At 32.7% G+C, this 14,559-nt stretch overlaps 2 protein-coding genes across 2 annotated transcripts; one reads left to right on the top strand and one right to left on the bottom strand.

Annotated features, from left to right (window-relative positions):
• Nucleotides 1-187: 187 nt before the first annotated feature.
• On the top strand, nt 188-6,448 carry LOC124538717 (calcineurin-binding protein cabin-1-like). The gene has a single exon (XM_047115871.1). It carries the CDS (start codon nt 351-353, stop codon nt 6,375-6,377), a length of 6,027 nt encoding a protein of 2,008 aa, XP_046971827.1. The 5' UTR covers nt 188-350; the 3' UTR covers nt 6,378-6,448.
• Nucleotides 6,449-6,638: 190 nt separating this feature from the next.
• On the bottom strand, nt 6,639-11,027 carry LOC124538784 (protein unc-50 homolog). Its single transcript, XM_047115979.1, has 6 exons — nt 10,614-11,027; nt 9,757-9,822; nt 8,999-9,119; nt 8,435-8,571; nt 7,260-7,361; nt 6,639-6,833 (listed from the first exon to the last, which is right to left on the bottom strand). Exons 1-6 carry the CDS (start codon nt 10,846-10,848, stop codon nt 6,697-6,699), a joined length of 798 nt encoding a protein of 265 aa, XP_046971935.1. The 5' UTR covers nt 10,849-11,027; the 3' UTR covers nt 6,639-6,696.
• Nucleotides 11,028-14,559: the final 3,532 nt, after the last annotated feature.

Genomic DNA, 14,559 nt, shown 5'->3' with positions numbered 1-14,559 from the left:
AGACCTACAGTCTTATACTATTGCTACTAGTTTAAAAAAAAACTGTTACGTAAATTTTATGTTTGATACTCACAGAAAGGTTTGATTGTAACTTTTCATATCTAATTTAATAGCTATAATAATCATTAAATGATGTTGGAATTAAATATGTTGAAGACCTGACTACTTAATGAATTAGAGCAGTAAATATAATCTGTCGTCTTATTATTTTTGCATATAACCTGTGCAAAGTGTATCGACTATTTGACAATTGACATTTATTTGTATTTGAGGTTTTTTTGATTCGAAGTTGTTGTTAAATACGGCAAGTAGCTTATTTTATATGAAGTTCGATAATAGATAGCGAAAACATGATTAAAATATCAGCATTTAATGTTGAATCAGAAGAAGAGAGTAGCTCAGAAGAAGAAATAACAAAAGAAGCTTTACAACAGATAGCTTTACAGCAATATACTAAAGCTCTTGATTTGCATAAAAAAGGTAATATTTCTGAGGCTACTCAACTTTTGAAGGATCTCTTGGACACTGAATTACTGTACGATGTCAAAAAAACGAAAGACGGTGAGACGGTATCGGGGCCTTTATTCAATTTAAAGTATTTGTGTTACAAAAATCTCGCGTCGATGCTAAACGCGGCCGGTGAAACTGACGCCGCTATAGAAGCTTATACAGCTGCTTCTGAACTGGACGACACAGATGTAACGCTCTGGTATCGCTTAGGATTAGTATGCTTTCAAGGAAAACACTATGAAATGGCACTTCATGCATTCCAAAAGGGAATTGAACGAAACCCGAGACATTGGCCTTGTCTTGATAAAATTATAATATTATTATTAGGCTTAAACTATAAAGAGCAATGCTTAGCTACCATTCACGATGCTTTACAACTAGATCCAGATTATTTGAGAGGTATTGTTTATAGAAGACACATATACACTGTTTATAGACATATGAGAGAATATATGGAATGTATAAATCCTATTTATAAATGGAACGAAGAAGATGAGCCAATTGATGAAGAGAAAGCATTGAAGTTACTGAAGGAAGCAGAAGACATACATGAATCATTCATTGAACAACAAAAAGCTGAAACATTTAAATATATGGTCCCTAATTTAAAGTTGAATAAGCCAATTACGAGATTGTGTTGGGCTTCCGTTGGTGAGTCTCTAGTTCATATGCATAAACATATGACCAAGTACTGTTTTAGTCATGCATGTTTCATTGAAATTATTTATGAAAAAGAAAGTGAAGAAGTTACAAAAATGGATGTTTGTGAAGAATTAAAATCTAATTCAACGGAAAGTAAAGAAGAAGATACAACAGATAAAAATACTCCAGAGACAGTAGCAGACAGTGTAAATAATGATTTATCAGATAAGGAAAAACCAGTAACTGACAATGAAAAAGTGGAAAGTGACATAGAAATGGTGCCTTCAGAGCCAGTCATGGAGAATGTTTCAGAAAATAAAGTCCAAAAGAAAACATCTGTGAGACGAAGAGGTAGTGCCTTAATATCTCTAGAACCATGGGAGTGGTGCAAACGTAAATCCAATCGTAAGAAACCCGTAAAAGATACTATCTATGACACACTGCGTAAAATGGTACCCATAGCTTTGGTTCCTGAAATTATTCAAATGAATGAAAATCAAGAGAAAGAAACATCTCCTGAAATAAGTGATTTAAATAAATTATTTGAAGAAAAAGAGAAAGGTGGGAATGATGATGATTATTTTGGTACTGAAAGTGAACAAAAAGATGTAAAAAGTTTCATTAATAAATATACGGAGAATAATAAAGATATAATTGACATGTTAAATGATTATATAAATATTTTAGCCGAGAAGTGGAGATTAAAATGGCCCGAGGATCTGTTGAAGATATATGCAGAGGCAAATAAGTGTTATAGAAATCATGTTGATATTCCCGCGTGTACAGATGAAAACCATCAGTGCTTAGTACAATATACTTTAGCTAATATGCTTACGGAGGAGATTATTGTCAATGAAAAATTAAATATAGTTTCAGATGAAGTGCCTATACATGATTTGAATGTAATTGAATCTATAGAAGTAATATTAACATTAAAACCTAACATATATCCTAGCATTGAATGCTTGGAGATGATTCTTCGATCTCTTTGGCTTAAATTACATATTCATATATTAAATAAGTGTGAAGATTTAGCTCTGGAGTGTTTGTATCAGCTTCTGAGTGAATTTGAAGCAATGGGAGAACACCACGATACATATAGTTTGAATCTTATCAACTTTAACTATAAACCTGATATTAATGAAAATGAAATCTTAGAATATATAACATTTTTAGAGAGGAATAAGAAACTATCAACAGTAATGGATCTGTATAACCAAGGGAACTATGAAGAAGTATTGAGCATTATAATTGAGTCATTTGATCATTGCAAGACCATTGCCCGGGAACAAGAAGAGGAAATGTGCTTAGATTTTGCTGTCCAGCTGTCCCTCATACTGGACACATACTGGGCTCTGGATAAAGTGGAATGCTGTTTTAAATGGACTCTGACATGCCTACACGAGGCCCTCAAGCATTATTTTCGTTATACATCTGGGTCATCTGATTATGAAAAATGGAATCTTACTGTAATTAAAATATTAAAAACTATGGAACATATACTTGCCACTGAGGGTTTGGCGTGCATAGAAACGGTGACCCAAAAAGAGCTAAGTAGAGGACTGGAAGATTTAATCAGAATAATTGGTCATCAAGTGGAAACAAAGGCATCTGATATGCCATTTGATACAGTATCTCCTTGGATTATAATGCACTACATTTTACAAAGGGAAGAAGATCAAGGAAGAAGCAGGCCTGTCTCGGAGAAAGATGCGATTGAATATTGTGATGAAGTTCCTAATCCTTTGAAAGTTTTGTTCATAGCTCATGATCAGCTAGGAGCAAAACATTGGTGTTGTAAATCAGACGCAAAACTTCTTTTTTTCATTTTGGACACGGTCGTACCACGTCTCCGATCACCGTCACTTGCCAAATCTTTAGAGCAAATTAATCAGTACATGGAACAGTGTGTCTTTTGTCTATACGGTCATAAGGGCAAAAAAAAGAATTATCTCAAAGACCACCAAGCCACACATCTTACATTGGATTGGCAAAGAGCTCAACAGCTGTATGAAATATTCCGACCGACGGCTCTGCCTGAATTGTCAGGAAAATTATCTGCAATTTCAGCGGATATCGAAACATTATTTAATCGTATTTTATCTTTGTTGCCATCAGAGTGCGATCCTTCCAAGTATGTTGTGGAAACGGAGAAATACATAAAAGGCACTGAGGACAAGCTACCATTAGTTCCCCCTTTATTGCCTTATAAAATGAAAGATATATATTTCTTATTAGGTGACTATCATTTTAAAAAAGAAGACTATAAAATGTCTATAAAGTATAACACGTTTGATGTTGTCATAAATAACGATCGCTTTATCTCTTGGGCTCATATAGCGCTCGCTAAAGCGGCTAATTTGGGCAATGCATTAAAGTTGTACAAAAATTTTAATAGTGAAAGAGAGTTCCTCAATCCTGCCAAATCAACAATACGATGTTTTAAACGTTCCTTGGAGTTGGATACTAAAACTAGCGAGATGTGGAGAGAGTATGGTAATTTTGTGTATATAGTACATTCTTTCTGCTCGAGACTGTTAAAACAAGCTAGCGAGTCATTGAGTATGGAGAGCTTTGAAGCTCTCGAGAAACAGAAAGAAGATCTTTTGGAAACAACTCATAAATGTTTCAGTATCGTAGAAGATCTCAATAGAACTGATGTAGATAAATCGAACGAAGACAACTGGTTATTGTATTATATGTTAGGAAAAGTGGCTGAAAAGCAAAATAAACCACCTTTTGTCTACCTTAAATTTTATTTGAAAGGTATCAGAAGTTTGCAAGAAGTAGGAGCTACGTACCCGACGAAAATAAACTACAACACACCCACGCATCTCAGTATTAAAGTGCTAGAGTTGCATTACAGAATGCACGCGTCTATACTAAAGTACATTGAGCAACACGAAAATAAGCCAATACCGTTATCAGTGGGAAAGGTATTTTTAAATTGTATAGAAGAATGGCAAGAAGGACCTTTTACTAGAAAACCTAAAAAGCATAATGGTGTGGACAATGAAAATGAGCCTAAGATGGATGAAACACAATCTATTCAAGCGGCTAATATACTCAAGCGTTCGGTTAGTGACGCGGGCGAAGATGATACACATGAAGCTAAGCGTCTGAAGATGGAGGCAGCTGCGGCAAAAGTAAGACGATCGGCTTCATATGACACTGAACATATTGGTTTTAAAGATTCATCTATACAAAACGAAGGGCAAATAAAGGATACTAAAGAAATTACTACGATTGAAAATGTTGAGACAAATACAGAAAAAGACACAAATGCTGAAGTACCAAAAAGCCCTAAAGAATCTGACAGTAAATCCGAGAAACCAGTACATGTCGATAAAAAAGAAGAGACTTCTAGTTCTTCTTCTTCATCGTCTTCGTCAGATTCAAACTCTAGTGAATCGTCTTCTAGTAGTAGTAGTAGCTCTAGTGGAGAATCTGATACTTCGAGTAAATCTTCTGAAGATTCGAAACCATTAACGGATGAAGAAATAATGAAAATAGTATCTTCCAGTCTGGATGCCTTAGAAGACTGTGCAAGTCGGTATACGCCGCATTATAAGGCTTTATACAGGCTCGCACATTATCATTTTTACTATAAAAAGGGTCGAGATATTGAACGGTGCAGAGATCTCATGCTATCGACTTTCATTTCAAGGTCAGGGCACAAAATGAATGGACTTTTTAGTGAGAGAAGAAACACAAACTTCTTTAATAATATTTGGACGATGCGAAATGATGAAGTGGCCAGGCCAGGTGGTTTTGCATTTCATATGAATCGTTCCGTATTACTTACATTAGAAATATTGAAAGAAATAGATGACCATAAAACTTTACTCGATTTAAGTTTGCATTTACAAAGAACACCAGAATTAGATAAGAAGTATTTAAGGGATTCTGATAGAGAGGACCTAGCGCAACAAGCGCTTTCATTGTGTGTTCAATCACTGAGGGGGCAATTGGTTAAGTTTAGTCAACAGGCTGATTTAAAGAGCAACGAGGTCGAAAGACAAGCCCTGAAAAGCTTAATGGTTGATATTTATAAAGCCCATCAGAGAGCACAAAAGCAATTAAATTCTAAACAATTCACTAATTTACTTGTCGATGCCTATAAGCTAATCAGTGCAACACCAATCGCAGAAAATGTTAATTTAGTTGAAGTAAGCATGAAATATTGTCATTCGTTACTTCACACACACAAGCAGCAAGGTATACGCGAGGCGAATTTGGAGAAAACTCAGAATTTGCATAAGAAACAAAGCAGTAAATCGGTTGACAGTTCTAAGGTCATTAGAACAACGACGAGTCAGCCGAAAACAGATACGAAGTCGCAAAATGCAACATCCGGCTCAGGTTTGCCCAAGATATCCGCACACGAAATGGCTGCAGCTTTCCAAAATTATGTGCCAATGTTGAATGATCCTGTTCTCTCCCAACAGGCCGCAGCGGCGTTGTCTTTATCTTATCTCAGCAATATCAGTGCCTTAGCCGGCTATACGTCTTATCAAAATAGTTTAACATCATCAATACAGACCTCACTTCAAAATTCATTCCAAGCTGAATTTTATCGGCAGTTTTTGGGACAGAGTTTGTCTTCTTATAATATGCCGCAACAAAAAAAGAAGCGTGGCCCGAAGCCTTCTTTAAACCGTTCCGTTTCAAGTGGAGCCACTCAAATGAAAACTACAAAACCTTATTCAGCTACAACTTCCGTTACCAAAGCCACTCCAACACCCGTGATAACTAGTCTTCAAAAATCTACGTCAAATCCAATAACTCCCAGCATGGGCACAGTTCTGTCATCATTACCTGCATCAATGACTGCGAATCTATCTTCGTTCGGGGCTAAAGTGTCGCATGCTAATCCTCACAGTGTAGTTCCTCAAGCGCATATGTCGACTGCATCTACAGTTTCAACATCGATGCATTCGAAGCCTCCGATGCCACATCAGCAAGTCAGCCCAGGGAAAACGTTGCAGGAGAAATTGGCGGAAAGACAAAAAAGTATGCCTTCAGGGAAGAATGCTCCTCAAGAAATTAGCGCATCAATAAGCAGGCTTCCGCCTTCCTTGACGATAACTAAGACGTCTGTGTCGAAACATCCGTCGGATCAAGGCAAGAAGCCTGAAGCTAAGAAGTCTTTATCATTCAGTGAAATAGAAGTACGGCCAAAGCCTATATCCTCGGATGAAGTGATTGTGCTCGATGACGATTAGCGTGCTAAAATACTATTTATACAAATAATTTTAAGGTTGTAATGAATTTAATATTAAAATGTACTTCAATATCTACACGAATAATATATATAGATTTCTATATAATCGTTTATTATTTTAGGAATAAGAAAACGCATTTAACGTAAACATTTTATTGCAGTCGAAATATTATTTACAATGATATTACATAATATGACATTTATAATGACTTAATTTAATATGACAAAAACTTATCAGACAATTGACGGCTATTTCAATTTATAAAATTATTAGAAAGTCGATTGTTCTGTAAAGAATATTTTCAAGTAATTCGGCGGCACTAAAGAACTCTATAGTGGTAAAAGTTCATAAGCATATGACTTAGATTCCAGTTTGCGATCAACGTGCCAAAGAAAGCCAACACTAGAGCTGGTAGCGGCAGAAGAAATACTCGAGCGTTCTTGATCATTGGTAAATCTGAAAATTAAATGCTTTAATGGACTAAGTTTCAACAACTCCTAAAACAGCCAAAGCGTTATTTGCCAGAAAAGAAGAGGTTTCTATTTTTTGTTTTGTCTGTTTCCAGGGTTCATGTATGTATACGAGTTACTTCATCCCATCATAATGTTTAAATGACTGGACAAATTGGAAAGTTGAGAGTGTTAGAATCTCTGAATCAAGTAATACAAAATATAATTCCTTTGGAAAAAAAATATTATGGCACTCATGACATTAATTTTTTTATTTCCTACATTCTAGTTTAAGGCTAAAATTTAAATATTGGCGTGGTAGGAAATTTAAGCGATTCCTAATATTAAAGTATTCATTTTTTGTATACCCAAACAGCTTTCACAAAACATTAAGTAGTATCGAAAGTATGCCTTAAATAACATCTATACTTACTGCTATACCCAAGGAACGTTATGTAGAGGTAATATATTATTGAAGCGAGCCAAAATGAGTTTGACACTAGACACGACAGGAAACCTCCATGGACGAGTAGATCTGAAACATGAGGCGTTGCTTTAATATTAACGTTTGAAAAATAAATTTAGATCTAAATATATATTAGTATTGTTGCATTCCAGTTTTGAAAAGTGTGTGAGCCAATGTAATTACAGGCACTACTGTTGGAGTACTGTTGCTGTAATTAATGGTTATAATTCTGATAGCGTTAGTGACTGTGGGCGGTGATAACCACTTATCATCAAGTGAACCGTTTTGCAATCCACCTTTACAATAGAAAACTACAATTATTGGTAGTAGCTTCACTTAATTGTAAAATGACTATTAAAAAATGCTTGTAAAAGTTGAATAAAGTTCATTTTGATTACATTAATTTTATGCAAAAAATTATTGATACTATTATGACGATGTCAGGTCACTGAATGACAATATTCATGACAGTGCCATGATAGAATAATGATAGAATGATGGATGATGTAAGTTTGAATTTGTAAAGAATTTACAATGACTGACACTATCATTTCTTTGCTTTATTATTGAATAAACAATACTAATATAATGTTGTCTCAAATTTTCGCGATTATTACACATTTAAATAGTCTACCCGTGACCACGAACACTGCAAAGTGCTCGAAGCGTCGGGATGTTTAAAAATAATTAATATACGCGATTCATCCGTTACAATTAGTTTTATTTAAATACTAATATAATTATTTAAAGCTATATCATTATGTCATCTTGCTACTACATCATTCTAAAGTCTATATGGCACATCTACAAAGTTATCACAACTGTTAATTTTTTAGTCTTGATCAACTGAAAGGCATGAAGTGCATTCTTGTGACCGAGCTTGATTTTTAATGATGTAAAGGTACCGCCAAATAACAGTAATCAGTATTGTTGTGTTCCGGTCTGAAGGGTGAGTGAGCCATTGTAACTACAGGCACAAGGGACATAACATCTTAGTTCCCAAGGTTGGTGGCACATTGACGATGTAAGGAATAGTTAATTTTTCTTACAGCGTCATTGTCTATGGGCGATGGTGACCACTTACCATCAGGTGGCCCATATGCTCGTCGCCAACCTATACCATAAAAAAAAATTTCACTTACTGTTAAAAAGTAAAATCTGAAAGCAATGAAGCAAGGACAGCGGTGGGAAGAATGCATTGATGTGAACATCGAAAGCATATCCCCACTCCACGTCCCCTCCTGCGCCGTCCACCGCTAAGTACTTGTTACTTACATACCTGGAAAGTATACAAATAATATGTCTATAAATAAAACTACTAAAATAATAAGATTGAGATGAAGTTATTCATCCAGTTGGTATTAATTGAGTGACTAATTGTTGTTTTTTATTTATATTTATGGATTCTGTCAATAGGTTGAAAATTCTGCCAGTGTCGGGGTTCAAAAATAAATGTGATTGCTACAAACATAATTTTTTTCATTCTGCCAAATGACAAGTAGCATGATTTAAAGTTTAATGTATATTTGAGCAAAATTAGTTTTCTGTGTCTGTGGTATTGCTTACAACACGCGCGCGACCTCCAAATTAGATTAAAAAACCCAATCCACATATCACATACTAGTAATAAATAATACCACCAAATATTTTGATAAAGTTAGAGTGACTAAGATGTAGCTAGCTAGTATATGAAGTAATTCACTTACCAAAATATGGTGGATACAATTATTCCAGCTCCGATGAAGTCAACAAATACAACAAACAAGACAAATAGTGCTAACTGACTCCAATCCAAGCCCATCGCAAGAGCGAAGCAGATTGATGACACTACCAAGAATACAAAAATATTGTTATAAATTTAGTACTACCTACAGTACAATGATTAACAATTCTTTAGTATATTACTTACGAAATAGGCTATTTGACAATGCGAAAAATAAATTTTGTATTATTGTAATCAGTGTATATTATGAGTTAAGAAATGGTTATTTACTAACGAAAGTTGAAAATAATACTTAATTTATTCAAAAACCCATAAATAAAAATGCAAATTTTCAAATTTTGTCACATGACACAAAACGCTCCTGATTGGCCGGGCTGATGAAGTCACTTTATTGTAAACTTTGCTTTTCCACTATATGTACCACAAATTAAAATACAGAAAAGTGAAGTCAACGACCGGTCGTTTGCTTGGACAATATGTTGTCCAAGCAGCGTTTTTGTGCGCTATTTAAATATGGAATTTTTAATATGATATTTTTTAGCAAATATGTGCTAGTAATAAAAAACACAACACGGTGGGTTCCTTTACTTCTACTAAATAATATAAAATGGATTTTAAAAACCATTCAAATAGCCTATTTCAGTTATATATTTAAAAATATATATTTAAACTTGAACAATTAAGTTTATCTCTCTTTATTATGTCAATATATATGTGTTTGTTATAAATCCGTTAACTTACGAAATAGCCATACACTTAAGAGCACTAAAAAGGCAGGATCATCTCTCGCAAATTGTGACTTTGTATCTGAAATGTTAAAACATATAATTAATAATATGAATTACTATAATACTATTTGTTTTATGTGTAATGTCCTTGTATGTAAAATATTTTTAAACTTATCAATGACTTGTTTTATCATAAAATTGTACAAGTTTCAGTATACTTTTACAAGTAATAGCAAAGCTTGTGCAAATATCTTTCTATTAAATTGGACAATAAAATATACACATTTATTAATGTATGTATGTTTATACTTCAAGTGAATTTTGTTTATTAAGTAGTTAATAATACATATTTATTGTATATATACATATATACAAAAGTTATAACTGGTAAACAAGTTACTCACAAAGTTTTATTAGCAAGCAAAGAAAAAAAGTAAGGAAAAAGGAGGTTATCTACAATTTAGCTAGTGACAAATTATAAAATGGATATATTTATATAATTTGCATATCATTTTATTATTATTTTACCAATGCAATGCTTCACCAAGACAATTATCAACCTAACTGTGAGTGATGATTTGAGTTAGACAACAGGATACATATTATGGAACTATAACTATCAGTATATGATATTCATTAATATATTAGTATTTACATTAAAAAAAATTTTTTATATTAAAATTTGTAATAGTCTTTATGAGGATGTACTAGTATTTATACTATCATAACAAGTGATTATGATTTGTGTAGTTTCTTTTCAAATTTGATAATCATCAAGTACCAAATGAGAATGGTCGGTATTTATTTGGTCTAGTTTACAATTTTCTTTAAGATTTTTCTGTGTGTCAGTTTAAAATTACTGTTACTTACGTTTTCTATAGTTAAAATTCCTGAATACTTTCTGTGGTGCCACGAAGAGATAAACCATTTGCCAAGCAGCAAATTCAAAGTCCATTTGATTAAATTTAAACAAACGTCTCATGTATTTGTATCGTTTGACTGATGCACTGGCCGTTGTTGGCTGGTAATTTGCTGGAGCAGGCAGAGGAGATGTACTCCGAGGAAAGCTGGTCGAAGGTGTAGGTGATGTAGAGTATTTCATCATTATTATAAATACAATTTAAATGTATTATGTTCAAAATTATTTCACTTATTTACACTTCTATATCAACTTTTCTTATATTGAAATAAATAAATGTAAATTTTAGGAACACCAATTCACTGATACAAAACTTTTCGAATAATCTTTATTTTCCTACGTAACGTCATTTTAGCTAATGGTTTAATGTCATTGTAAAAGGTAAACTGTCAAATTGATTTTCGTTCAAAAATATTATTATAAAATTATCACGTAATTGAAAGGTAGCTGTAGATAAAAAATATAATTATTAATAAATCATGGAATCACTGTTACAAATCTCTTCAGAGAGAAATAGAAATAAGTTTACAAACGTTTACATTTCGTTGCTGCTATGCATAGTATGTATAGTACGACACAACTTAGATGTAGCTTCGGCAAATTCTATAAAACCGATTACACAACTAATATATATTATAGAAATAGCTCCATATCTCCCAATTCGACGACGAATATATTACGTCATATGATATTACACGTTATTACCTTTGTGTAAAGATCAGATTCACATGAGAAATAAATATTAATAATTTGGGATACGGATATAGGATAATTTGAGCGTACTTAATTCGGATGCGATCGGTTTTACGAATTTTGCCGATGCTACATCTAAGTTGTGTCGTACTATAAAAACAAATCAATAGATTTATTAACGACATGAATATAGTTTTAATTTTTAAGAAATTTCTGGATACGAAAATTATGATTTAATAAAATGTTGTATTACAAATTTGTAAAAGTGGAAACAAAAGCTATCCGATAAATAGGTATATTTTTATACTTATTGGGCAAAGTATTTGAAAAAATCCTGTTAAATCATCTTCTGTTTTACAGCATAACATAATATGTTGAACAATGCAGCATTACTTGGGGTCGCTCAACGTCTGATTCTGGAATGAATATGTACGATGCATGGGAAAAATAACAGAAAGCTGGCGTGTTCTGTAATTTCTCCAAGATATTCGATAGGGCAGAGAACGAAACACTTTCGTATGAGCTAAAAAAGTACAGTGTTAATTGTGAAGCTCTTGATCTTAGTGCTTATATTTAAATCAAATATATTTTTTTAACAGGGTATTGAAAAATTCCGTAATAGGGAGGAACATGCAAATATAATCTTTTGCTATTAAAATGCCACCGCAAGGTTTATATTGTGTAATTTTGTTTTTTAATAATAATTACGAATAAAAGTGACGTGAAACGGAACGTATTTTAAAATATTGATTATCGTTCAGTGACGTCACTCCTGTTACTTTGAGGTTATAGTTTTAAAAAGTGAACATTGAAACGAAAATTAATTCTTCGATTTAAAATGGAAGTTAGGTTTGTCAAGGCAGACTCTAGATTCCTCTTTTCCGCTTGAAACCACTTTTATCTCAGCATTGTGCCGGAAGGTTCATTTAAAAACCATGTAGTTGAAAACTTTGTTGAAGTAGATGAACACATTGTCACGAAACATACGTGAATAAAGCTTTTATTCTGAGTTTCGATCCGTCCGTTTTAAATTTTTACAAAAAAGTATTTCAAAGATTGAGAAAAAACGCACAAGTATGAAAACCAGTGAGGAAAAGTACAATCAGTGGGCCAGTGACAGACAGAAGTGACGTCATACCAAATATAGATCCGTTTTCGTGCGAAAATTTAAATTGACATTTTGAAACGGCATTTTTGCAGTAAATTACAATATTTTAGATTTTTAATATACTTGTGATCTATCCTATATGGAGTTTTTTAAAATAAACACATAATGTACTAAGAATAGGCGTTCCACAAGGTTCAATTTTGGATCTTTTTAGTTTTGTTGTAAATGATCTTACTGTTTTATCCTGAACGTATATGTAAAATTGTAATTTTTGCTAATACTCTATACTTTATAAAGTTAATGGGAAATAACTTAATTATGACGAAGTAAACAATTATCAGTGATACAAAATAAGTTTACAAAAAAATATATTTGTTCTAAATGCTAAAATCACAAAATGTATACTGTTTATTTAATTCAAGTAAACTTTACACAATAGCGTTCTAAATTTAATTGATACTATAGAATTTTTAGGACTCACTTAAGATTCATAATTTCCATAAGGTTAAAGGTATCCCCTTGAAAGAGATCTCCAGCTCCGCAAAATATTATTATTTTTTTTTGTAGAAGAAAAAATACTTTAAACACACCTAAGAATAATAATGAAACTAGTTAAGAACAATTTAATACTTCTTTATTTGTAAAACTAACTGATTATATTATCTGCAATTCAATTAACTCTCTTATTCAAATGATTATGATGAATTGAGTATAAGGACTAATTAATTGAATCTTACAGTTATTGTTACAAAAACATTATTTAATTGCTTATTTTTATAATTGTAAAAAATCTCGTAATGCGTATTTAAATTTCGAACGTGCACGTTATTTACATGAAGTCCAGTGAAGTTGCATTTATTAATTACAATAGCTTCAATCAACGTCGATGCATTGTCATTTTGACCATCAGCAGTAGGGATGACGTTTACGACACGTTAAATAATCCTTTGGCATATTGTAAAACTATATTGCAAAAATGAGTTGAAAGTGTTATTTATGTTGCCGATATCAATAGCAATTTTTGGTGATAGATTACTCAGAAAGAATATCGAATAAATAAGTTATTAGGGACTATGTATTTTATATATATTTTTACTACGTATATTTTTTTGACTTGACTATATATATATTTTTGTTAAAGATTATCGAGACATAAGGTTTTAGTAATCGAAAAAAGCCACTTTATGTATATTTGCTTAATTTGAGTTCAAGTTTTTGTCTGGACCTGTAAATGACTTGTTAGTAAATCACGATGTACGATGTACACATCAGAACGACTATTTCTAATTTTCTATCATTAATAATGACACAAACGTCATTTTGTAGTTAATGTTCAAGCTTTTAATTTACATTGTCTATGTTTTGTTTTGAGTATCATGCCATGAGAGCAGAGATGGCCCAGTGGTTAGAACGCGTGCATCTTAACCGATGATTGCGGGTTCAAACCCGGGCAAGCACCGCTGATTCATGTGCTTAATTTGTGTTTATAATTCATCTCGTGCTCGGCGGTGAAGGAAAACATCGTGAGGAAACCTGTATGTGACAAATTTCATAGAATTTCTGCCACATGTGCATTCCACCAACCCGCATTGGAACAGCGAGGTGGAATATGTTCCAAACCTTCTCCTCAAAGGGAGAGGAGGCCTTTAGCGCAGCAGTGGGAATTTACAGGCTGTTGTTGTTGTTGTTGTTGTTGTTCATGCCATGAGAAAATGAAACACGAAATAATTTTATCTATGAATAAGAAATGTATTTATTTCGTTCGCAACAATAATTAAAAGTAACATTATATTTAAATACATGTAAAGTTAAATACTTAAAATAGTTTCATGATTGTCATGATACGAAAATTGGAACAATACCAATATGTTTAAATTAGTAAGCTGTAGTTTTCTTTCGAAAATTAAATATTAAGGCTGCGTTCGCATAGTAGTTAGTCGAATCGATATAATCCCAAAAATGGTATATATTTTAAAATTAGTGAATGTTTCTTTCAAGCCAGTGTTCAATCTGTGCTTGGTTGGCACAAATAAAAACCGTAACTTATAATTTAATTATATTCAAGGCAGATATTTTTTTAAATCTTTTTTTTTGAA

The sequence above is a fragment of the Vanessa cardui genome, chromosome 21 (genome assembly GCF_905220365.1).
Source record: "Vanessa cardui chromosome 21, ilVanCard2.1, whole genome shotgun sequence".
In the NCBI taxonomy this organism is placed as follows: Eukaryota; Metazoa; Arthropoda; class Insecta; order Lepidoptera; family Nymphalidae; genus Vanessa; species Vanessa cardui.
This window is presented reverse-complemented; position numbering and strand designations above follow the sequence as displayed.